Below are 27,117 nucleotides of genomic sequence, written 5' to 3' on the forward strand. Positions count from 1 at the left end.
GTAACATCAACTTGTGATATTCTAGCCAAAAACGCACACCTGAATTTAATCCTGAGTAAGCATAAGACAAACCAGAGTTGAGGGAAATCTACAAAATAACTGACCAAGTACTCTTCGAATGTGTCAAAGTCACGAAAGAGATAGAACAATGCCCGTGAATAAGTACATTAAAGAGATGTAGGGGCGCCTGGCTGGCTCAGTCAGTGAGGCATGGCGACCCTTAGTCTTGGGGTTGTGACTTGGAGCCCCATGCTGGGTGTAGAGATGACTTAAAACCGTAAAATCTTAAAAAAAATTAAAAATTAAAAATAAAGAGATGAGATAACCAAGTGTAATGTGAGATCCTGTATTGGATTCTGGTCCAGAAACTGGATGCCAGTGGGGCAACCAGCAAAACTTGCTTAATGTCTGCACATTGGCTAATAGCATCGGGTCGGGGTTAATCTTCTGCTTTTGATAATTGCACCTAAAAAAAAGTTTTTTCTTAAAAGACAGATTATAGGTCACAACGATATTTCATGCAAAACTTGGCAAGACAGAACCTTATGGATTCCAGAGTGTCTAGAATTCAAAGCACTACTTTGGTTATTCTATTGCTGAGTAAAGATAATAAAGTGAACGTTGACATTCTGGTGGCCACAGAAGCACAATGCACAAAGAGCACTGGCCAGGGAGGGCATAGGTGTGTGCGTGCTCTGTTTCTCTTATAATATATTAATTTTTCTCGTCAATGTTTACTGAAAAAGAGCAAATAGCTCTCCAGGCGAGTCAGTTGTTAACTTCGAAGTTATTTAATCTCCCAGAATATAACCTTTAACTTTCAAGCATGTCACGACCTTACAAACATGCTGGTTAAAGGAAATCTTAGTTGTTCATTAAATCTATGGAATATATATATTACAGGGTATTAAATGTTTTCAATCAAGCTGTACATGAATTTACCACTCTTGTGATGAAAAAAATCGTCCATCTTTTAGTGTAGTTTCTCTTATTAACCAGAATGCTCCATTCACTCTTTTTGTCCAACTTTTTCTTGGAGGCTATTCAAAATAAAGGTGCTTCAGGGCACCTGCGTGGCTCAGTCGGTTAAGCATCCAACTTTGGCTCAGGCCATGATCTTGTGTTTCGTGAGTTCGAGCCCCACATTGGGCTCTGTGCTGACAACTCAGAGCCTGGAGCCTGCTTCGGATTCTGTCTCCTTTCTCTGCCCTTCCCCTGCTTGTGCTCCGTCTCTGTCTCTGTCTCTGTCTCTGTCTCTGTCTCTCTCTCTCTCTCTCAAAAGTAAATAAACATTAAAAAAATAAAAAATAAATAAAGGTGCTTCTAGCAATTTCATATGTAAGCACAATGCAAAGCCTTACCCTGCCATCATATTCCAACATATGAATGAGCCAAATTTATTTAGCTATTCCCCTACACATGGAAAGTTAGGATGTTTCCAACATTTTACCTTTAGAACAATAACGCTAGGAATGTCATAAATGTCTGCATGTGTATATACACAGAATAAATTCCTTTTAGTAGAATTTCTAGGTCAAAAGGTATATGCAATTAATATTTTGATAGATATTTTACAATTTCTCTTTCCCAAAAAGGCTGTTGATACATATCTAATTTATTTTTTAAAAAGTTTAATTTTCATATAAAAAAAATCATAGATGCCTTTTGTAGCCAGGAATATGATACTAAGGTGTATTTAAAAAAATAAAAGGTGGGGTGCCTGGGTGGCTCAGTCGGCTAAGCGTCCGACTTTAGCTCAGGTCATGATCTCGCGGTCCGTGAGTTCGAGCCCCGCGTCGGGCTCTGTGCTGACCGCTCAGAGCCTGGAGCCTGTTTCGGATTCTGTGTCTCCCTCTCTCTCTGACCCTCCCCCGTTAATGTTCTGTCTCTCTCTGTCTCAAAAATAAATAAACGTTAAAAAAAAATTTTTTTTTTAATAAAAAAATAAAAGGTAACCATCTCTCCTTTATCCCATTGCCCGTCGTACACATACATGTTGACAGTTAATCCTTGACCAGCACAAGTTTGCGTCATAAATGTATTTTCTCTCATGCTTTTATTAATACAATTTTCTTTTCTCTAGCTTATTTTATTGTAAGGATAAGGTATATAATAAAAATTTGTGTTAATTGACTTTTTATGTTTTTGGTAAGGCTGCTGGCCAACAGTGGGCTACCCGTGATTAAGCTTTGGGGGAGTTGACATTTATCTGTAGATTTTCGATAGCATGAGGTTGAAAATCCCCACGTGTTTCAAGGGTCAACTGTATATTCAAATATATTTAATTTTATCTAAACAGGATTATATTGTGAATGCATTTAAAACAATTTTTGTGTATTTTATACGTACTATTTTTAAAGTTTTTTTTTTCTTTTGGGGTAGAGGGCTTCTCCTTCCTCTTTATGTCTGCCACCCAAATCACCTTCCCTATTTCGTCTTCCTCAAAGACAAACCCCGTTAACAAGTTGTATTCTAATAATTACACATCGTTACATAAATACCACTTGTATATATACTTTGTACTTATCAGTGCTTAAGGAAATGTGCCAAAGCTGAACTTCTGCCATTATCATTGCCAGCTTGTGGGAGTTAGAACATTTCATAAAGAAAAATGGATGCGGTTAAAAGAACCATCAAGCCATAAAAGTATACAGTAAAATATTCTGTCTGCTAATACTTTCCAGAAGTGTTGCTCTAGGCTTTGAAGAGGTGAGTTATAACTCAAGCACGAAACAGCACGGTGATCAAGACCCAGTATGTAAACTCATCTTTCTGCAAACAGCAGCTCAGACATGAATTTAAGCCATGTATTGTACACTGTTGCCCAAAATTCACAAACCACAATTAAATTATAAAAGTGCATATGTAAAGTTATGCGTAGTAAACACACAGTGCAAAACCTGAGCCTGTTATAAAATAAATACAGTATGTGCGTAGAAGCACATTAATTGTAAGTAACCCAGAACTGTGGACCAGAAATTATGAATTTAAAACTGAGGTTGTATAACACCAGTGAAGGGGGTTGAGGCTTTGGGGAGTGGCAGAGATTTCCACTGTCTCCCTTAGATGCTCCTGTACTCTTTGAATTGTTTTCTAATTAGAATACATTCGGCCGTTATTCATATGATTTTAAAGACAAACAAATAAAACCCTCTCTTGGGGAGGATTCGTTTCAGTGGCAAACACAGAAATCTAAACAACATGCAAAATCATTTCCGTCTCCTGCCGCCCTGCTCAGCCCAGCGCTCAGCCTGCAGGCTGCTTCTGAGTCCCCGCTCCCCCACCTGTAGGGCATGGGAACCAAGGAGCGCTTCAGGCATCACTGTGGCATCCCAGGCGGGCAGATGAAGGAAGGAACGAAGGCCACTACATTCTGCAAAACTGCCCTCATGGCCCTTCTGCAGTCTATCAGCCAGAACTCTGTTACGCGGCCATACCCAGCTATAAGGCAGACTGGAAACTGTAGTCTTTATCCTGGAGGCTATGTACCTCGCTTAAAAATCAGGATTCTGGGGGCACCTGGGTGGCTAAGTCGGTGAAGCGTCTGACTCTTGGTTTTGGCTCAGGTCATGCTCTCATGGTTCATGAATTCGAGCTCTCTGTCGGGCTCTGCGCTGACAATGTGTAGCCTGCTTGGGATTCTCTCTCTTGCCCTCTCTCTCTGTCATTCCCCTGTTTGTGCTCTCTCCCTCTGTCTCAAAATAAATAAATGAGCTTTAAAAAAATCAGGATTCTGGGGCACCTGGGTGGCTCAGTTGGTTGAGTGTCCGACTTTGGCTCAGGCCATGATCTCACGGTTAGTGGGTTCTGTGTCTCCCTCTCTCTCTGCCCCTCCCTGGCTTACACTCTGTCTCTCTCTTCCTCTCAAAAATAAATAAACATTAAAAAAATTAAAATTAAATTAAATTAAATTAAAATCAAGATTCTGCTATTATTAAATAAGGGGGAGAATGTTGGGTAATGCAAACACCTAATTCAGGGAATTTCAAATTATTATGCATATAAGTTTGGAAGGATCACTAAAATAAAGGTCGCTTGTAGAAGGAGTAAGCATGCTGAAGGATGTCGGTATGAAGGAAGTTCCCTAAAAAAAGAACATGTGGGGGCGCCTGGGTGGCTCAGTTTGTTAAATGTCTGACTTTGGCTCAGGTCATGAGTTCATGGTTTGTGAGTTTGAGCCCTGCATCGGGCTCTGTGCTGACAGCTCAGAGCCTGGAGCCTGCTTCCTCCCCCCGCTTGTGCTCTGTCTCTGTCTCTGTCTCTGTCTCTCTCTCAAGAATAAATAAACATGAAAAAAGTTAAAGGGACGTCTGGGTGGCTCATTCGGTTAAGTGTCTGACTTTGGCTTAGGTAATGTTCTCACGGTTTGTGAGTTCAAGCCCAGCGTCAGGCTCTGTGCTGACAGCTCAGAGCCCGGAGCCTGCTTCGGAGTCTGTGTCTCCTCTCTCTGCCCCTCTCCCACTCATGCTCTGTCTCACTCTGTCTCTCAAAAATAAATAAATGTAATTAAAAAAATTTTTTTAATTAAAAAAAAAGAACATGTGGCTGAGATGTAAGTATGGAGGTGGCTGGAAGGCTTAAAAATCTGTGCTGCCATGTATTTGGAGCCGTCTACACGGGTACTCAAGGCCAGAACAACAACATTACCATAATAGGAGGAAAGTAAATGAATCTAAAAAGAATTCACGAATCTTTTTCCGTAAGTGACTTCAGGGTGCCTGAGAGGCGGAGCCACAGGACTCAGAAGACACTAGCTTGATGCTGGGAAGACCTGACTTGGCTGACAGCAGAATATTTCAGTTACGTGCAACTAAACACTCTTTGAGGGGATCTGAAGGAGTAGGAAAGAAGAAGGAAGAATGAAGGTATTTTATTTTTGTGTTTTTTACTTACGTTTAAGAAATCATGGGTTGGTGCCCATGGATTTTGGAATCTCTCTAAAACTATGAAAGTTAGAGAGTAAAGCTCAAAGCCACAAATGTCACTTTGAAATGTCCGTTGACAAGAAAAGAGGATATTATTTAGACGGTCTCCTAAACTATTACAGCACAATCATTGCACGGCTTTTTTTTCTTTCTTCTTTCTTTTTTCTTTTTTTTTTTTTTTTGTTCTTAGTTTTGTTCGACATCCACTCCTTGCCTGGTAGTATATTTTGGACAGAACAGTGCACTGCCCAAGTTGCCCAGCTAGCAGGCTTTGAATAATGTTTTCTTGTGTGTGAGTGTGAAACTGATTTATAAGTGACTAGGCTGTAATTATGCCTTATTAACAGTATGGTTTAATAGCCGAAGACAATGAATTCAAGTAATATTACTGACAACCTTTGAAATGAAAGTCATACTCTCTAAAAACACCAAAATGTACCTATTTCACTTGCCAGCCACTCTCAGCCTTCTGGGGAAAGAATATGATTTCATGTCCTGACAAGAGTTTTATGTCTAAACAGAGGGCTATATGATATTTGAATATTGATATTCTATCCTAACTAAAGTGGTCACAAGAATAAAAAAGCCCCTGACTTCTGGCCTTTCAGAAATGTTCCCACTATGTCCATGTGCACCTAGTGAAAAACAGCAGATAAATTGATAAATATTAAGTGGTTAAGAAATATTTTATGTGTTCGTTGTTTGTTTACCAACCACAGCTAGGTAAGAGGAACTGGGTTCATTTTGAAACCCGAAGTTTCCTTTCCTCTAAACCAATAGCTATTGCTGGCCATTACTGTGTTCCTCGCTTTGCAGGAAGTTGCAAAATGAGAGAAGAAAAAAAAGAAAAAGAAAAAAAGAAAAGCAAAACCAAGCTGGCATTATTTTTAGCTTTCCTCTGATTTCCTCTGATACGGCAACTCTCGTAACTGTTCAAAGGAGTTAAAATGAGGCAAAGTGGGGAGCAGGTTGCTGTGCGAAAGGACTTAAGGCAGGGTTATTTCCATGAAGCTGCCCGGCTCCAATGCAAGAGGGCTCCTACCGTTAAGCAGACTCAGGTGCTGCCTAAATCGGGTCCCTCTGAGACCAGGTATCAGTTTCCTTGGCGAGACAGTTGAAGCTTCTCCGCTTCTGACGTTCCTCTGAATATTAATATGGTGGTAACAGCGACATCTAGCTCTTGGAGGGCGAGGGTTTCTTGCAATGGTGAATGATTTCTAAACCCAGCTTAAAATAGCAAGCGTGCTATAAAAAAAATAGTAGTAAAGAAATAAAGAAATAACAAGGATGACCTATTTCGGCAAAATTTCACTGAATACAGTTTAACAAGGCAGTACCTATTGGCTTCGATCTGTAGTTGGTGAACTATGGCTCACTGCCTCTCTCTGTACTGTCTGCAAGCTCAGAATGAAAGAACAGTATTTCATACGAGATAGTATTTCGTGACATATGAAAATCAGGCCAAGTTCAAATTTCAAAATTTGCAGAAGTTCATTCTCTCTTATTAAGTACCTACATTATATCCTTGAATTTGGCTGTTGGCCTGTAAAACTTAAAATATTTACTACCTGGCCCTTAACAGAAGAAGTTTGAAGATCCTGGTTTAGGAGAGCATGTAATTGAGTGTCAGGCAAATCTGGATTGAGCCCCAGGGCTGCCATTTACTAATTGTATGACCTGGAGCAAGATGTTTAACTTTTCTACAGCTTAGTTTCCTTGTCTATCAATGAGCGTATGAATACTATTTATCCTGCCAAGTTAAATGAGATAATGCATTTAATGTGCATACACAATGCCTATCAGATGGTTAGGGATCCACACATTGCTATTATTGTCGCTGTTTTACGACAAAGCTACTGAAAGCTAAGAAAAATTGTAAAATCGAGGAAATTTTAAAGTTACATTAGAAGATGTACTAGATTCGGGGCGCCTGGGTGGCGCAGTCGGTTAAGCGTCCGACTTCAGCCAGGTCACGATCTCGCGGTCTGTGAGTTCGAGCCCCGCGTCAGGCTCTGGGCTGATGGCTCGGAGCCTGGAGCCTGTTTCCGATTCTGTGTCTCCCTCTCTCTCTGCCCCTCCCCCGTTCATGCTCTGTCTCTCTCTGTCCCAAAAATAAATAAAAAACGTTGAAAAAAAAAATTAAAAAAAAAAAAAAAAAAGAAGATGTACTAGATTCTACAATATTATACTTAGGATTTCTTCTTTTTTTTTTTTTGCTTATTTTATTATTTTTTAAAAAATTTTTTTAATGTTTATTTATTCTTGAGACAGAGAGAGACAGAGCATGAATGGGGGAGGGTCAGAGAGAGAGGGAGACACAGAATCTGAAGCAGGCTGCAGGCTCGGAGCTGTCAGCACAGAGCCCGACGCGGGGCTCGAACTCACGGACCGTGAGATCATGACCTGAGCTGAAGCCGGACGCTCAACCGGCTGAGCCACCCAGGCGCCCCTTTTTTTGCTTATTTTAAAAGAGTTGTGCTACCTACCATCACTGCAATTAATTTGAGAACATTTTCATCACCCCCAAAATGTCCAGATTGGCAGTCACTTCCCTCAGTCCCCCTAGACCCTGGTAACAACTAATCTACTTTCTGTTTCAATAGACTGGCTTACTCTGCACATCTCACATAAACGGAATCATAAAATACATGTTTTTTGAATGCCTTCTTTCACTTAGCACATTGCTTTTTCCATCTCATAGCAGGTACTTCCTTCCTGTTCATTGTGAGATAATTTTCACTCTATGGATACACCACATTTTGTTTATTCATTCACCCAGTGATAAACAGTTGGGATGTCTTTAACCTTTGACCATTGTACTGCGTAGAACTCTCTTTGCTCTGACCAAGGCTATATACTGTTACAGCAGTATTTGCCAGTCACCTTGACTGAGCTGGCCTTGTTGGGGACAGGTTACTCTTGATGAGATAAGCAATGTTACTATAACATTCTGTCAGAGTCCTATACGGGGAGTTTGTAAGAACATACGTGAGAAATGTGGAAGGGACGGTCAGGGCTGTAACAGCTTCTGTTCAGGCAATAATGCAGTGCTGAAGGGTCACTGAATGCAGTTCGTAGAGCAAAACCTGGAAATAATTGAGAAGAGATGAATGAATGAATTGCCATATAGTCACATTTAGATAACCCCGGGGAGATTACATACTGAACGATACAATTTTTATGAAGTTCCAAGACAAATAAAAATTAAACAACATATTGTCTATGTACCTATATATGTGATAAAACTGAAAAGAAAGGAGGGAATGATCAGTCACCCCAAATCAACTCACGTCCATGGTTACTACCTTAGGGAAGAGGGCAGAGCGTTGGAATAGAATACTGGCCCCATATAGGTAGCTGTAACTTATTGGTAGTGTTCCCCGGCTAGGGATGAAATCAAAGGAGTTCATTATAAACATATAACTATGAAGGAGGGCTAGCCATGGATTAATGATGAGAATGTTGTGAATCAAAGAATATGATAAATGAACACAGGTTACCCGAGTCCAAATAAAAAATGAGAAAAATAAATAAATAAAAGCAGTGCATGTACATTGTAAAACTTGGGATACACGTGTAAAATATGTAATTATAAAAAAGAAAAGGTTTCACTGGTTATTCCTTCAGGTAGAAAAATTACCATTAAGATAGTAGGAGTATAGCTTCTCGTTCTTTCCCCTATGAATTAAAGTTTTTTAATGACACCAAAAAAATGTCAAGTTGGCAAAGTCTCTTCTCTACGGGGGCTGTTTAGGTCAGGCTACTCACTCCTCCTTCCCACCACCCAGGTCCTGGTCAGAGCCCACAGGGACAGCATCAGAGGCTGGAGCCCTAGCAACTCCGCCCAGCCTCGCTCAGGTTCAGAGAGCGCAGCCGGGGGGGTGTGCCCAGCTCCTCCGGGGGCGTGGCTACCAGGCGAGGCGGTCCTCGGCCGGGGTCCTGGAAATCGGGGCGGGACGGGGAGGAGCCGCGCGTCGCGGCGTAATGACGTCAATGACGCGCCCGGCGTGGCGTGATCGGCGTGCGCAGCTGCCTTTCGGTGTTTTGGTCCCGGCTCTGGGGCCCAGGGGGAGGCGTGCTGTGCAGTTGGCCGGGATGTTTCCGGCTCTTGGAGCTGAGGATGAAGAAGAGGAGCAGGCGGAGGAGGACTGTCCTGAATTGGTCCCCATTGGGACGAAGCTAAGAGAGGAGGAGGAAAAGTCTGGCCCCGGCGCTAAGATCCCAGTCACAATTATCACCGGGTATTTAGGTAACTAACCATCCCGGTCAGAAAATACCGTGAACTTATCCTGGGATTTGGGGGACTTGCCGTTGCCTCTTCACCTGAGGCATCTGGGCCTTCTGGCAGACAGCAGATGTCTCTGACGTAGGGGCTGGGTCACTTGCCCCCTGTATGGGTTGCTTCTCGTCTCGGGGCTCAGGGATGCCCAGACCCCTTGCATTAGATCCACATTTATCAAGTGAGCTTTAAAGTTAACCTCACAGTTTGAAGCTAGTTCTGGCCTTGCACTTAGAGGCCTGGACCCGCCCCTTAATTATCCTTGTGACAGCTACCGAGTTATCTTACCTTTCTGAAGCTCTTCAACCGCACTTGAAGGTGGGCGTGTTACCAGTCACCTGTTTGAGTTTGTTTACTCATCTGCAAAACGGGGCAGGAAACACCTACCTTACGTCTATTACCATTAAACGGTGCCCTGTCTGTAAAATGCCCGACCCACAAGAGTATTCCTTAGTAGATTCCCTTCCACCTCGAGCCAGTCTCTTCCAGCTCTTCGTTGCGAGGACTATCTGAGATTTTTTTTTTTTTTTTTTTTTTTTTTTGAGATCTGTTTGCAAAGCACTCTTGGAGAGGTGGTAAGAATAAAATCTCCACCCTCCAAGACTATTTCTCAAGCTGTAGACATTCAGCAGTGCTCAGGGACCCTTGGATTCATAGGCGTGTAAACGTACAATTTCCTGAAGGACAGTTGGTGCGTTTATACTTGTGATCCTTTATTAGAAAAATCTGACGAGTATTATTTTAAAACCTTACATTTTAATAGAAGGGCTAGAGTAAATACATGAGCATATTAATTGTGTGGGGAAAGTTAAGAACTGTAAATAAAGCCAAACGATTTGGGGGTAGATAATACCGTTTCTAGACCTGAGGGCCTTTTACATAAAAATAAGAATTAAACCACTGGTGGGGTTATTTATTTATATATTTTTTAAGCTTTGTGGACTAAGTTTATTCTCCTTTTTACTCAGGATTAATTTAAAATTTTTTTTTTTAACATTTATTTATTTTTGAGACAGAGAGAGACAGAGCATGAACGGGGGAGGGTCAGAGAGAGAGGGAGACACAGAATCCTAAACAGGCTCCAGGCTCTGAGCGGTCAGCACAGAGCCCGACGCGGGGCTTGAACTCAAGGACGGGACCGTGAGATCATGACCTGAGCCGAAGTCGGACACTCAACCGACTGAGCCACCCAGGCGCCCCAACTCAGGATTAATTTTATAAAGGGATTTACTTTTGGTGTTTTCCCACTGTTATTCAGAGGCTCCCCTACGAAGAAGTTAAGCAAATTCCTCGTCTGAGGTGGTATAGTTCAGACTTGCCCCTCTGGCCTCCCCCATTTTGCTCATCTGTAGGTCACTAGAGCATTGGAGGTAGCGGCCTGAGGCTTAGGAATGAGGGCTTTGCCAACAACCTTGTTGCTGAATATAGTTTCACTGCTTATTCTTGACCATTTTCTCTTTTTTGAAACATCGTCCTATCGGCTTCCATCACATTTTTCTTCTGGATACTTCCACCTACTTCCCTGGCTGTCCCTCTTACAAAATTTGCCCACCTCTGTCCATCCTTTTAACTTCACACTCAGTTTCTATTTTGATATCCCACAGACATCTCAAACTCAGCAGGTCCACAACTTCCTATGTTTTGCCCTCCAATCCTCCTGCTCCTGTGATTCCAATGACCTGGAATACTCTAAAAGTTTTCTAACTAGTCTTGAGTCATGCTCCCTTTTAATATAGTCTTTGTACTTGAGCCTGAATGATCTTTATAGGTGTCAACTGATTCGTTAACACCCATCAGTGGTTTCCTTTTGGTTTACAGTTCAAGTTCCTCAACATGAATCAAAAGGTCCTATATGATCCAGCTCTTGACGGCCTTTCTCGCCTTCAGAACTGTGGTCCAGTCACACTGAATACTTTCACTTATAAAAGGTGCCACGTACTTTAGCCCCCGGAATACTTTTCTTTTTTGTTAGTCCTCTGCCTCGACATCCCTCTTAGGTGCTTCATAACATCTTGTACATCTCCTATCCACTGTATAATCCTGTGACATAATTACCTGTTTATTGATCAGAATTCCCTTACATCTCCCACTCTCTTAGTGTTTGTAAGCATTGTGAAAGGAGAGACAGTATATCTTTGTTTTGTGCCCATTTCACCAAGGCCCGGCATAACATCTGGCCCATAGTAGACTTAACATTTTTTTTTTGTGTTTATTTATATTTGAGAGAGAGCGAGAGAGAGAGAGCGAACATGAGTGGGGGAGGGGCAGAGAGAGGGGTACACAGAATCCAAACAGGCTCCAGGCTCTGAGCTGTCAGCACAGAGCCCAGTGTGGGGCTCATACTCAGGAGCTGTGAGATCATGACCTGAACTGAAGTCGGATGCTTAACCGACTGAGCCACCCAGATGCCCCCATAGTAGACTTGAATGAATGAACTGTGCCTTAAAGTCTTCTGTTTCATCATATGGTTAATTATTAACTGCTAGTAAATCTATTAGAAATTTCTTACATCCACCTCTTCCTTTCCATTTTCACTGCCACTACCTATGCTGCACTCATGTTCAGGGTGTCTGTCTCATACTCGGACTGGTTCTAAGAATTTCCTCATTGCCCTTAAGCTATGCCCCTTTCAGTTTGTGCTGCACACTTTTGTGATGTTGAGCTTTTTAAAGAGCCCTAAACACAAGCCCTTCATCCCTTCAACAGCCTTTAAAGGAATGTGACGTAACAGTGTTCAAGATGTTGATACCCTAATGATCATTAAATCCCACCTAGTTATACACTAGAATCTTCTAAATGTGCTTCAGAAGATGTGTACAAGCTGATTTGTAAAAGTTCTTAGCAGCCCTGTTTGGAAGAACAGAACACTGGAAATAACCCAAATGTCTGCCAACAGAAGAGTAAACAAATGATAGATTCATACAATCGAATAACACTACTGTGCAGTATATTTTTTTTTCCTCTTTGAACTTTGGTATATACGGTTCACCAGATAAACATTTTTCTTCCACTTGAGCTGAACATATTAGGTTTCACATGCCACCTACTGGATAAAGTTAGTGTAGCTTTGTGAATTTATCTTTCTAAATACTGAACATTACGTACATCGTTAGCATCTCCTACAACCATTCGCCCTTTTTGTTTGTGTTTTATAGACACGTAGACAGAGACAGTTGACCCTTGAACAGTGTGAGGGTTAGGGGTGCCACCATTTTGCACAGTTGAAAACCCGCATATAACTTTTGACCCCTCCAAAACTTAACTGCTAATAGCCTACTGTTGACCGGAAGCCTTCCTGATAATATAAACTGTTGATTAATGCATATTTTGTATGTTATATGTATGACATACTATATTACAATAAAGTAAGCTATAGAAAAAAAAATGTTCTGAAGAAATCATCAGGGAGAGAAAATACATTTACTGTGCTGTATTTACAGAAAAAAAATCCGCATATAGGTGGACCCACGACCCACATAGTTCAAGAGTCAAGTGTATGTATATGTATATGTATATACACATATGTATATACACCCATATATGTATATGTATATATATGTATATATACATATGTATACACCCATATATGTATATGTGTATATATATGTTCATATATACATACGTCTATATATATGTATGTATATACATATGTGTGTATATATATATTTTTTATAGACTAAGCATACTAAAAGTAGCTCTATAGTCTGTTTGAATTTGTTTCTGTTTGGTTAATGATGGATGTTGAAATAAAATACAGGGCTTTACATGTAAATTTTAGGGAAGTAAACCATATATTCTTTGCTAAGAAAAATTGTTATCATGTAAAAGTGCTTATTTTATGAACTACATGAGTACTTCATTCCTTGGAAGCCAGTATTTCAATAATTCCTTATTTAATAGAAAATTTAGTTGTCTTTATATGAAATGTATTAATTTATGTAAAAGATGTATGTTTGTCACATGAGGTCAAAGAAAGCTGATCCAAATTGTAGGAGTATTTGTAAATACAAGATTTTATGTGAACATAAAGCTTTTTTAATACTTTGCCAAGGCACTTAATCTTTCCCTCTAGAATCTTCTATGCCATAGTTAAATAATATTTTTAAAACAGCATGGAAAAACTTTAAAACATTGGGACTCTGTTTTTGTGTGTGTATGCCTTTTAAATTAACCTTTCAATGTTGTTATTTAAACTAAATATATTTTATAGGTGCTGGGAAGACAACACTTCTGAACTATATTTTGACAGAGCAACATAGTAAAAGAGTAGCTGTTATTTTAAATGAATTTGGGGAAGGTAAGTAAAATTCAATGAATACTATAATTTAAGAATTTATAGGATGGTTTATACCCCTGGTGTATTGATATTCCGTATTTAAAAACAAAAATACAAAGTATTATAATGCAAACACACTAATGTGGATAGTTTTGGGAAAAACAGATTAATTTCTGTGAAGCTTTATTTTGTGCAGATTTGAGGAACTGAAATCAGATAGTTTTTATAAAATTTTATTTTACATAATTTTGGAATTCATAGCAACAGAATTAAATTAGGTTTTTACATGAAAGAACTCCAGAAGTAAAAATCTAAACATATGAAGGAAAGTTCTTTCAGGCATTTTCAAGGTGCTTTTGTACAGACTATATTGTTCACTTGTAACTTGAAAAACATTTTATTTAAAAAATTTTTTTTTAATGTTTATTTCTGAGACAGAGAGAGACAGAGCATGAGTGGGGGAGGGGCAGAGAGAGAGGGAGACCCAGAATCAGAAGCAGGCTCCAGGCTCTGAGCTGTCAGCACAGAGCCCGACGCGGGGCTCGAACTCACAAACCGTGAGATCATGACCTGAGCTGAAGTCGGTTGCTCAACCAACTGAGCCACCCAGGCGTCCCTGAAAAACATTTTAAAATGCTTTTGTATTTTTAGGTTTGCCTTGTTAGATGTTTATTAATATTTGCAAAGCATTTAAAACTGAAGATTTTGGGGGGCGCCTGGGTGGCTCAGTTGGTTAAGTGTCCGACTTTGGCTCAGATCATGATCTCGTGGTCCGTGGGTCCGAGCCCCGCGTGGGGCTCTGTGCTGACAGCTCAGAGCCTGGAGCCTGCTTCGGATCCTCTGTCTACTTCTCTGTCTGCCCCTCCCCAGCTTGTGCGCTGGTTCTCTCTCAAAAATAAACATTGACAAAAAGTCTTGGGAAAAAAACCCTGAAGATTTTAAATTTTTTTTGACATTATTTATCTTTGATGGAGAGAAAGCACAAGTTGGGGATGGATAGAGAGAGGGAGAGACAGAATTCAAAGCAGGGTCCAGGCTCTGAACTGTCGGTACAAAGCCTGACATGGGGCTTAAACCCACGAACAGTGAGATCGTGACCTGAGCCAAAGTCGGAGGTTTAACCAACTGAATCACCCAGGTGCCCCTTAAAATTGAAGATTTAAAATTTTTTTTTTTTTTTTTAACATTTATTTATTTTTGAGACAGAGAGAGACAGAGCATGGACGGGGGAGGGTCAGAGAGAGAGGGAGACACAGAATCTGAAACAGGCTCCAGGCTCTGAGCAGTCAGCACAGAGCCCGACGCGGGGCTCGAACTCACATACCGCTAGATCGTGACCTGAGCCGAAGTCGGACGCTTAAGCGACTGAGCCACCCAGGCGCCCCTAAAATTGAAGATTTTAAAAATGAGTTAAATATATGGTTTCCATCCTCAAGCACCTACAATTATTTGTGGAAATGCATGCATTTAAAATTCCATTTTTTTTGTTTGTTTTTATTATTGAACTGTACTATAAAAAAATCTACAGCAGTGTTAGACACAATTCTTTGATTACTTTTATAAGTTTTTCTTTTTATAAGAAAAATCTAAGTGTGAATTTTAATTAAAGCTCAGTTTTTGCCAAAAATATCTTATGTTGAACTTCTTTTTTTTTCTTTTTTAACTTTTTTAATGCTGATTTATTTTTGAGACAGAGAAACCGAGCATGAGTAGGGGAGAGGCAGAGAGACGGGGAGACACAGAATCGGAAGCAGGCTCCAGGCTCTGAGCTGTCAGCACAGAGCCGGATGTGGGGCTCGAACTCATCAACTGCGAGATTATGATCTGAGCCAAAGTCAGACACTCAACCGACTGAGTCACCCTGCCCCTTGAACTACTTCCAAACACAATTTTCTCAGTTATAAATGAGTAAAGGAGCTAGTTTGTTTTTTTTTTTTTTTTTTAATGTTTGTTTATTTTTGAGAGAGAGAGAGACGGAATGCAAGCTGGGAAGGGACAGAGAGAGAGGGAGACACAGAATCCGAAGCAGGTTCCAGGCTCTGAGCTGTCAGCACAGAGCCCGATGCGGGGCTCGAACTCATGAACCATGAGATCATGACCTGAGCTGAAGTCAGACGCTTAACTAACTGAGCCACCCAGGCACCCAAGGAGCTAGGTTTTATGAACAGGGAGACCTGTTACATTTGATTTCTGATGTCAGTAAACCAAAGTGAAAAGTCTGTTAGATAAAATAAAAATGCTAAGATTTTTTTAATCCTAGTCTTGTATTTTAGCTTCTTATTAACCGATCTGTTGGACACTGCTCACATTTATTAGTATTTGTTACTATTTTTCATCATTCTTTTGGAATCATTTTTATCATTTTGTCATTTACAGCATTTGCAATACCTTCCTTTGCATTTTATTAATATTCTCTAAACCCCAAATTTTGTAGCAGTCCCTTTCAAAGCTCTTTATCCCCATCGCTTCTTGGCCTTTTGGCTAAGATCAAGTATAGTATCAAAGTTCTTGGGTATCCTTGCCTAACTGGAATATAAACAAAAAACAGGGAAATGAAAAATTATTCAGTTTTCTTTTTTGGCCATTTTCTTTACTGGACATTTAGAACTCTTCCCTGGCTATGGTATATTTATTTACTGGAGGAAAAGTAAGATATTTAAAATCATTCTTTTATTATAACAAGCATCTCAGAATTTCACATATTATTGTTTCTTAAGTAAGCATTATGAGGAAACTTAAAAAATTTAATTTTTAAATGAGCAAGCACATTGATACCCTGGCCAACCAAACTTCCTCAAAATGAACTGGGGTTTTTACTCATACTGGCAATATCTAGAATCTGTGTAATAGAAACAAAAACAATTTAGAGGAAGAATGAAAAGGAATAAGATAGGTAAGTCAATCTTTTAAGAGAGTTAAGGGCATATAAAAACCAACATATTAAACATATTAGTTGGTCATGGACAAGAAAGAGTGCTTTTGAAATAGCTACTTCATTAGGGTACAGGAGTGGGCAGGTGAGAGGCCTGAAGAGGAAGTAGGTAATGAGAGATTAATTTAAATCCTCTTAAAGAAATAAAAGCTGGGGCGCCTGGGTGGCGCAGTCGGTTAAGCGTCCGACTTCAGCCAGGTCACGATCTCGCGGTCTGTGAGTTCGAGCCCCGCGTCAGGCTCTGGGCTGATGGCTCGGAGCCTGGAGCCTGTTTCTGATTCTGTGTCTCCCTCTCTCTCTGCCCCTCCCCCGTTCATGCTCTGTCTCTCTCTGTCCCAAAAATAAATAAAAAACGTTGAAAAAAAAATTAAAAAAAAAAAAAGAAATAAAAGCTAAAGTAATCTACAGTAGTAGAGTTTAAAACATTGAGGCTGCATGGATAGAATGAAAGTTACAAAGTGTATTTGTGTAAATGATTTGAAATCTTTGTTGTTGCTATCCTCATCTTTGTTTTTGGTTGGCTAATGAACATAATCTAAAGAGCACTTCTTGTTACTTATTCTAGGAAGTGCCGTGGAGAAATCTTTAGCTGTCAGCCAGGGTGGAGAGCTGTATGAAGAGTGGCTGGAACTTAGAAATGGTTGCCTCTGCTGTTCAGTAAAGTGAGGAATGTGTTTACTGTGTGCTTGTTAGTCTGTTATAAATGTTTATTGATTAGATTTCCAGCTTTGATTTTCTTGTGTAATTTCACTAAATTTATGTAATCTGCTCCATTGTATTGTCATATAGAAAATAATTTATTAGGATGTAATTTCTTAGAGTGTTTCTTGCTGTCCTATTTATTTTTCTGTCAGCCCTAATGTTTTGGCCCTTTTTTTGAGTTTCTTTTTATTGTCTTTGATGTCAGGGTTTAAACTTTTTTAAAAAATGTTTATTTTCTTGAAAGAGACAGATTGTGAGCAGGGGAGGGGTAGAGAGAGAGAGGGAGACAGAGAATCCAAAGCAGCCTCCAGGCTCCAAGCTGTCAGCACAGAGCCTGACGCGGGGCTCGAACTCACAAATGGTGAGATCATGACCTGAGCCAAAGTCGGACACTTAACCGACTGAGCCATCCAGGCGCCCCAGATGTCAGGGTTTAATTAATAATCTCTAGTATATGAAACTCACATTTCATGTATCAAAAATTATTTTTTTACTTTTAATGAGTCATTGGTCTTATTTCCAAGGATTCAACTTACAGAAACAAAAATAAATGACCATCAAAAAGGTAAAAAGCCTCAAGTTCTGTTCCACCACTTACAATTATCTCTAAGGACGTTGTCTCTTGTTTCCACTAATATACCATAGATCTGAGAAAAGGACCTGATAACCTAGTCACTCAAATATTTGAGTAAATTAATGTTGATTTTGTATATTCTAGTGAATTAAATTTTTCCTACATCGTTTGATGTTTGACTTTGAGTCAAATATATTAACAAAGCTAAAATCATGACAGCTTTTCTTGAATAACCAAAATGAAACCCATTAAGTCTTCTCTTGCACTGTTGATGTTCTAAGTAAAAAGGAAGACTAAAGTCTGGCACTCTAATTCAGAACAGAATTGAAAAGTATTTCATGATTGTGTCCCTTTAATTGTTATATTAAACCACTGTAATTGATAAATTTTATTGTTCTTTTGGATGTTGATTTTTTTCTTTCATAGTACTATAAAAAGAGCAGAATTTGACTTCGGTCAGGTTTATTAAAATTTCCTCTGCTTTTAGCTGTAATAAAATTAAAATATCTATCATGTACTTGATTTATTTTACTTATCAGTACACGTGCATCTATTTTTTCCCACCATTGGTAAATATTGACGGACATTGTCTTAGAAGTTTGGGAAATGAGTTAAATTTTATATTCCTAAGCTATCTTTGTCTCAGGTTGCTAAGTATATTTTAAAACGTTTATAATGATCACTTTAATATTCAGGTAATCAACTATTTTTTATATTTTGGTATTCTCCAGGGACAATGGCCTTAGAGCTATTGAGAATTTGATGCAGAAGAAGGGGAAATTTGATTACATACTATTAGAGACCACTGGGTTAGCAGATCCTGGTAAGAAATGATATTATTAATAACCAGAATGTAGTTCTTAAACATTTGAAATGTATTAGAGAAATATGTAATGTAGGTATTAATAATAATCTTTACTCCAGACCAAAAACTTGTTGCTGTTGTTTAAAACAGGAAAAATGCTGGGTTGTCATGTTTCTTTCGTAGATAAATCATGATCAGAGTACTTGGTACTTTTAACCTGATAATTGGATTTGAATTTCAGCTGATTGTTTTAAAATTATTACAGGAACAAAAGTTGTTGAAAGTATGGAAATTTAGGAAAAATAGAGACATCCTACTTATAAGTATATATTTGATTGGTCATACTGTACAGAGAGAGATCTTATTTCTGATTATCTTCTAATCCAGCTTTCTTAGAGAATCATTTAGAGATATTTAAGAGCTTTTGGACTCTAATCCCAGCTATACTTGGTCCTTTTCAATTAATTGTTACTATTTTGTTTTTCTACTACTAAAGTTGAAATAATTTTATTTGTTAATACTGTCTTTAGGTACAGAGTTAAATTAAGCCTACTGGGCCTTTTTCCTGGTGTGGAATTAATGATTATCCATGAAATTTTTATCTGTTAGTGGAATTACGTATAAACTTCTCTGTTGAAAGCTACACAGAGTTGATCTGTTTTTAACAGTAGGTGTCTGTTTCCCTCTTACCCAAATATCTAGGTAACACCTTTATTCCTAGTTTGCAGAATATTTAGTGTTTGTTTTACAAGTCTGGTCGTACTTTTTTTTTTTTTTTTTTTTTATGAGTTAATGGCATTGGGCCATAAAACTACAGAAAAGTACTGTTTAGGAATAGTTTATTAAAGGAGTCATGGGGTCCCTGGTTAGCTCCGTCAGTAGAGCATGTGACTCTTGATCTCAGTGTTGTGAGTTCGAGCCCATCATTGGGCTTGGAGCTTGCTTAAAATAAAAAATAAAATTTAATCAAAAGGGATCATAATGGTTTAAAAGAAATATTGGAGTATACTGATGGTCCAAATGTAATCAGTGGTACATAATAGGGGCTCCTGGGTGGCTAAGTCGGTTAAGCGTCCGACTTCGGCTCAGGTCATGATCTTGCAGTTCATGAGTTCAAGCCCCGCATCGGGCTCTGTGCTGACAGCTCAGAGCCTGGAGCCTGTTTCAGATTCTGTGTCTCCCTCTCTCTCTCTCTGACCCTCCCCCGTTCATGCTCTGTCTCTCCCTATCTCAAAAATAAATAAACATTAAAAAAAAATTTTTTTTTTAATAGTACATAATAGCATTGTCCTCATGTTTTCAAATTAGTGTTGAGTTGGGCTGTTTTGGTCCTGTAGTAGACCATACTACATACATTTTCATACATTTCTAATAGATTTGATGGATGATAGGAGTTGGACTATTACATTGATATTAAATATCAAATTCACGTACATTTGGTAAGATTGGGAAATATATTGTATGTCTCCTTTTTGAAATAGCAAATACCAATTTCTTTCATGGTAGCTGTTTAATAGAGAAAAACTCCTGTAACTTTTCTTTGAGAATAGGTGAGTTTAGTAAAACATGGTTCACCTTTTCAGAGGGAGAAGGAAAAGTTAAATAAGGATCTCAGAGAAAGCTTTTCTACAAATTGTAGGTGTAAACAGGTTAATATTTCTTGCTTCTAACTTTCTTTAGAATAATGATTTTATTGTTTGGGTAAAAATGGAACATTCATTGTAAAAAAAAAAAAAATTTACCCAATACCTAAGAAAATGCAAAGAAAAAGTTAAAATAAATCATACCGTATTTTACTACCTTGAAGTTAAAGTAGGTAAATTTTATTCCAGGGATTTTTCTGTGCCAATGCCATTTGCTGAATGACAGCATCAGTCTCTGTTAGGAGCTTGAAAAATGAAGATTCTTGGGCCCCATCCCAGATATATTGAATCAGAATCTTTAAGAGTGAGGCCCAGCAATCTATTTTAATAAGCCCCCAAGTGATTGTTATACATTCATAAATTTGGGACACCCTGCTCTGTGTGCTTCTGAAAGCTGTATAAATATACAGAGATAGTTTTATACAGAGATTGCATTCTTTGTGCTATTCTTTTTTTTTTTTAAGTTTATTTATTTTTGAGAGAGAGAGACATCACGAGTCGGGGAGGGGCAGAGAGAGATGAAGACAGAATCCCAAACAGTCTCCACGCTATCAGCGCAGAGCCCAATATGGGGCTCGAACTCACGAAACTGTGAGATCGTGACCTGAGCCGAAACCAAGAGTCAGTCGCTTAACATACTGAGCCACCCAGACGCCTCTCTTTGTGCTATTCTTAATATTAATTTAGTTTCACTTGAATGTAAAAGAAAAGAACTTGGAGGCAGTTCAAGATGGAAGCTTAGGAACACCCTGAACTTCCCCTCCTTCCACAGACACACCAGATCCGCAGCTACTTGTGGACTACTTCCTGCTCAGAAAGAACTGAAAGCTAGGTGAAGAATTCCCTTTACAACAAGGAATGGAAGGGCCACATTGAAATGGGGAGTAGAGGCAGAGAGATGATCTTGTCAAAATCTTCACCCTGGTACAGTGACCCACAAGAGAGGAAGGTTTCACAGGTCTGGAGTCTTTACCTGAGGAGGGATGGGTTTATGCCCCAGTTTGGGTATGTCAACCCTTAGAACCTGCATTAGAGAGACAAGGCCCCCAAAATGGATTTGGAAACAAAGGGGTTTGTGTACAGTGGACCTGGGGGGCTGTGGGGAATCTGAGATACTCCTTTGGAGGTACTTACACACAAGTACATTCATCTTGGGACTGGACCCAGTGCAAACGCAGCCGTTTGAGAAGTGACTGGATTATGTGTGAAGGAGATTCATTTGTTAATACAGAAGTGTTTGCGGGAGGAACTAGGATCAGTTGGGACTTTCTTTGGGGACAGAGGTGTTGTGAGCACCATTTTTGCACTCTCCTTCCACTCTGCCAATTCAGTCAGGTACTGCGGACACAGCCTCCCTAAACCACGAGTGTGCCCCACCCCCAGCCGTCACCCTGCCTCACTAAAGCCTTGGGTGTATCCTGCCCCCACTGTCTCCTCCTGCATCCCTAAAGCAGGAGTGTGCCCCACCCTCAGCACTCTGGCAGCCTTGCTAAAGTCTGCCTTTGAGTGCAGTCCACACTGGGAATGCCCCTTGATCACCTGGCCCTGGTGGCCAGAGGGACTTGAGTTTCTGGGCCCCATGGGACTGTAATAGAAAGGCTACCATACCCAAGGCACTGTGTAGGTAGCAGGCTAAAACACACCACTAGTCTGCCTCTGGAAAAGGCTCATCTGTTTGTCCTGGAGCTTCACCCTGAGAGGTAGGCTTCAAAGGTGCTCTCAGGGAATGTAGGCAGGTAGACACTATCTTTGATCTCTCCTCTGATCGCACCATAGCTTGCTGGCACCTCCAAAAAGCTTGTACACTTGTCCGAAGCCCTGATTTTTGCAGCTGGACTTCAGGGGACACCTCCAGATCTCTGGGCCTGGAGGTCAACAGGGTTTATAGTTGCATACTCCAAAAGGTCCCCCCGAGGATCTGTTTTCCAATCAACCTGAAACTAGGTGCTGAGATCACTCCCTTTGGAACACTAGTGGGTCTTGACACACCCTCAGCAACTGGGATCTATCCAGAATAAATCAGGCTAATTTAGTAATCACAATGTTTCAGAGAGACAACCAAGAGCTAGGGCAAGGTTGAACAATAAGGTTTATCTCCTTTGGAAGGACACTCCTTCCAGACTGAGAGAGGTAGATGCTTTGCTCAATACATAGAAACAAACACAGAGAGTCAAGTAAAATGAGGAGACAGGAATATTTTCCAAACAAAAGAATGAGACAAAACCTCAGACAAAAGACCTTAATGAAGTGGAGAGAAGTAACCTATCTGATAAAGAGTTCCAGATAATGGTTATAAAGATGCTTACCAGAGTCAGAAGAATGGTTGAACACAGACTTAAACAAAGAGATAGAAAATGTAAGGAAGTACCAAACACAAGTTGCAGAGCTGAAGAATACAGTAACTGCATAGCAAAATATATTAGAAGGGTTCAGCATCAGAATAAATAAAGCAGAATAGATTGGTGACCTGGAAGCCAGGGCAGTGGAACTCAGCCAAACAAAACAACAACAACAATGAAAAATTAACGAAGATAGCTTAAGAGCCTATGGGACAACGTGAAGTGGAATAACATTCATGTTATAGGGATCCCAAAGGAAAATAGAATGAAAGAGGCAGAAAGCTTCCCTAACCTGGGGAAGGAAACAGACATTGAGGTCCCAGAAGCACAGAGTTCCAAATAAGATGAATTCAAAGGCATCCACATCAAGAGACATCATTAAAATGTCAAAAATTAAAGAGAGGATCTTAAAAGTAGCATGAGAAAAACAAGTTGTTAAGTTCAAGGGAATCCTCAAATCACTATCAGCTGTGATTTTAGACGAAGCTTTGCATGCCATGGTGGCATGATATATTCAAAGTGCTGAAAGGAAAAAACTTCCAACCAAGAGTATTCTACCTGCCAGGGTTATCATTCAGAATTGAAGGAGAGGTTTCTAGACAACAAAAGTTAAAGGAGTTCACCACTAAACTGGCCTTACAGACATGATAAAGGAACTTCTTTAAGCTGAAAAGGTACTATTAACAAAACATACAAAAGTAAAAATCTTGCTGGTAAAGGCAGATATGTAGTAAAGGTGGTGGATTAACCACTTATAAACTTACTATGAAGGCTAAAAGACAAAAGTAGTAAAATTAAGTATAACAACAATACGTAAGGGGGACACAGAGTAAAGAGATGTAAAATACGACATCAAAAACAAAATGTGGACAACAGAAACAAAATGGGGGAGCAAAAATGTAGAGTTTTCACACTACGTTCAACTGTAAGTTGCTATCAACTTGAAATAGACATGTATATATATAGGTTGTCATGTGAACCTCATGGTAACTACAAAGCAAAAACCTATGAGAGATACTGAAAATATAATGAGAAAGGAATCTAAACATTGCACTGAAGAAAGGCATCAAACTGCAAGGGAAGACAGCAAGAGATGAAGAGAGAGGGACTACAAAACCAGCCAGAAAATAATGAACAAAATGGTAAGAAGTACATGTGTATCAATAATTCCTTTAAATTTAAATGGATACAGCCTCCAATCCAAAGATGTACAGTAGTTGAATAGATTAAAAAAAGATTCATTTGTATATTACTGCCTACAAGAGATTCACTTCAGATCTAATACACACAGACTGAAAGTGAAGGCTGTAGAAAAAGATACTCCATGCAAATGCAAATGAAAGCTGGTGTGGCTCTACTTATATCAGACAAAAAAGACTTGAAAACAAGTCTGTAATAAAAGATAAAGGACATTACACAATGACAAAGCGTCAATCCAACAAGAGGATATGACATTTGAAAATATTTACTCACTCAACATAGGAATTCCTACATATATAAAGCAAATGTTACAGACTTAAAGGGGGAAATGGAAAGCAATACAGTAGTAGAAGACTTTAATACTCCCATTTACATCAATGGATAGGTTATCCAGATAGAAAACCAATAAGAAAGTACCGGCCTTAAACAACACATGAGACCAAATGGTCTTAATAGGTATACAGTTGATCCTTGAACAACATGGGTTGGAGCTCTGTGGGTCCACTTACATGCAGATGTTTTGTAGTATAATACTATAAAATGTATTTTCTATTCCTTATGATTTTCTTAGTAATATTTTCTCTAATTTAGTTCATTGTAAAAATACGATATATATACAACATACATAATATGTGTCAGTTGACTTTATATTATCAGTATGGCTTCTGGCTAACAGTAGGGTATTAGCAGTTAAGTTTTTGGAAAGTCAGAGGTTATATGTGGATTTTTGACTGCATGGGAGGTCAGTGCCCCAACCCCTGCATTGTTTAAGGGTAATTGTATACAAAGCATACCATCCCCAAATAGCAGAATACACATTATTCTCTGTGTATGAAACATTCTCTAGGATCATACACTAGACCACAAAACAAGTCTCAGTAAATTTAAGAAGATTGACGTCATATCAGGTGTAGACACTGGTCATAGTCCTTAATGACGCTGGTATGAAAAAAAGTCAATTACATGGAGAAAACTGGAAAAATAAAAATGTGTGGAATTTAAATAACATGCAACTGTTGTAACCAGTGGGTCAATGAAAAAAATCAAAGGGGATATAAAAAAATACCTTGACACAAATGAAAATGGAAATAAAACAATCCAAAATCGTGGGCTGCAGCAAAAGCAGTTCTAAGGGACAAGTTCATAAAAAGACACCCTATCTAAGGGAACTAGAAAAAGAAGAACAAATGAATCTCATAGTAAAATGAAAGAATTAAGATTGAGAGCAGAAATATATGAAGTCAAGACAAAAAAAAAAACAACAACAACAATAGAAAAGATCAATGAAAGTAAGAGCTGGTTCTTTGAAAAGATAAAAATCAGAAACGAAAGAGAAGTTGACATATGCCTCAAAAATTGAGAATTGAGAGACTACTATGATAATGAAATAGGTTAATTCCTAGTACCATACAATCTTTTGAGACCTTCTGTCTTCCATGAAGACGTAGAAAATCTGAATAGATGGATTACCAGTAAGGAGATTGAATCTGTAATCAAAAACCTCCCGCACCAGACATCTTCTTTGGTGACTTCTACCAAACATTTAAAAAACATGTAATACCTATTCTTCTCAAACTTCCAAAATATTGAAGAGGAAAGAATGCTTCCAAACTCATTTATGAGGCCAACATTACCCTGATACCAAAACCAGACAAGGACACCACAAAAAAGAGAAGAAAAGAAAAATTATACGCTGGTATCGCTGATAAACAGAGATGTAAAAATTCCCAACAAAATATTCGCAAATCAAATTCAACAATATATTAAAAGGATCATTGATCATGATCAATGGGATTTATTCCAGGAATGCAAGTATGTTTTAACATCTGCACATCATTGGTGTGATGCACCACATAACAAAATGAAGGATAATAATCATGTGATCATCTCAATAAATGCAGAAAAAACCTTTGATAAGATTGAACTTCCATTTATGATAAAAACTCTTAAAGTAAGTATAGATAGAATGTACTTCAATATAATAAAGGCCATATATGACAAACCCATACTCAATTGTATGCTCTAAAATCAGGAACAAAATAAGGATGCCCACTCGTGTTAATTTTATTCAGTAAGTATGAGAAGGCCTACCCATAGCAATTACCCAAGAAAAAAGATAAAGTCATCCACATTGGAAGGAAAGAAATAAAACTATCACTGTTTGCAGATGATACTATATACAGAAAACCCTAAAGACTGCCCCCCCCCCAAAAAAAATCTGTGAGAATAAATGAACTGTCATGCCGTAGTATACAAAATCAGTATACAGAAATCTGTTGCGTTGCTATACTCAAATAATGAACTATCAGAGAAATTAAGGAAACAATCTTTGCAAAAAGCCTAACAAAACAATTTGCATAAAAATAAAATACCTAGGAATAAATTTAACCAAGGAGGTGAAAGACCTGTACCTTGAAAACTGTAGGACATTGATGAAGGAAGTTAAAGAAGTCACACATAAGTGGCAAGTTATTCCGTGCTCATGTTGGGATGAATTAATACCGTTAAAATGTCCCTACTACCCCAAGCAATATACATATTCAGTGCAAACTCAATCAAAATTCTAGTGGCATCTAGAACAAAAAATTCTTGTTGTAAAAGATTTTATTTTTAAGTAATCTCTACCCATTGTGGGGCTTGAACACATAACCCCAAGGTCAAGAGTCACACGCCCCATAAACTGAGCCAGCCATGTGCCTCTAGAACAAGTAATTCTAAAGTTTGTGTGGATTCGCAGAAGACTCTAAATAGCCAAAGCAGTCTTAAGAAAGAAGAACAAATGGGAAATGTCACAGCCACAGACTTCAAACTGTACTACTACAAAGCTTTTGTATGAAAACAGTGTGATATGGCATAAAAACAGACACATGGATCAATGAAACCGAATAAAGAACCCAGATAAGAACCCATGCTGATATGGCCAATTAGTCTATGAAAAAGGAGACAAGAATATACAATGAAGAAAAGACAGTGTCTTCAGTAAATGGTCCTGGAGACACTGGACAGCCACATGAAAAGAATGAAACTAGACTACTGTCTTACATCATACACAAAAATTAACTCATAATGGATGAAAGACTTGAATGTAAGACCTGCAACCATAAAACTCCTAGAAGAAAAACAGGTGGTTAGCTCCTTGACATCAGACTTGGCATTGAATTTTTTGAATCTGAGTCCAAAAGCAAAGGCAACAAAAACAAAAATCAAGTAAGTGGACTAGATCAAACTAAAAGGCATTGGTGCAGCAAAGGAAACCATCAATAAAATGTAAAGGCAATTTAGATATTAACCCCTTATCACATATAGGAGTTGCAAATATTTTCTCCAAGTCAATAAATATCCAAAATGTACAAAGAGCTCAGTAGCAAAAAACCAAGCAATCTGATTGAAATGTAGGCAGAGGATCTAAATAGACATTTTTCCAAAGAAGATAAACAGATGG

General features: G+C 38.9%; 1 protein-coding gene and 1 pseudogene across 1 annotated transcript in view; both read left to right on the forward strand.

Moving 5' to 3' along the window:
- The first annotated feature begins 8,918 nt into the window (after positions 1–8,918).
- Positions 8,919–27,117, forward strand: part of LOC132663793 (zinc-regulated GTPase metalloprotein activator 1B) — a 51,566-nt gene continuing 33,367 nt past the window's right edge. Inside the window, exons 1-4 of the mRNA XM_060610382.3 lie at positions 8,919–9,174; positions 13,415–13,501; positions 16,978–17,074; positions 18,420–18,511. Coding sequence (XP_060466365.2) covers positions 8,919–9,174; positions 13,415–13,501; positions 16,978–17,074; positions 18,420–18,511 — 532 coding nt within the window. The remainder of the gene's footprint in view (positions 9,175–13,414; positions 13,502–16,977; positions 17,075–18,419; positions 18,512–27,117) is intronic.
- Positions 15,942–16,093, forward strand: LOC132663978 (U2 spliceosomal RNA; annotated as a pseudogene).

The sequence above is a fragment of the Panthera onca genome, chromosome D4 (assembly GCF_046562875.1).
Source record: "Panthera onca isolate mPanOnc1 chromosome D4, mPanOnc1 haplotype 2, whole genome shotgun sequence".
Classification (NCBI taxonomy): domain Eukaryota; kingdom Metazoa; phylum Chordata; class Mammalia; order Carnivora; family Felidae; genus Panthera; species Panthera onca.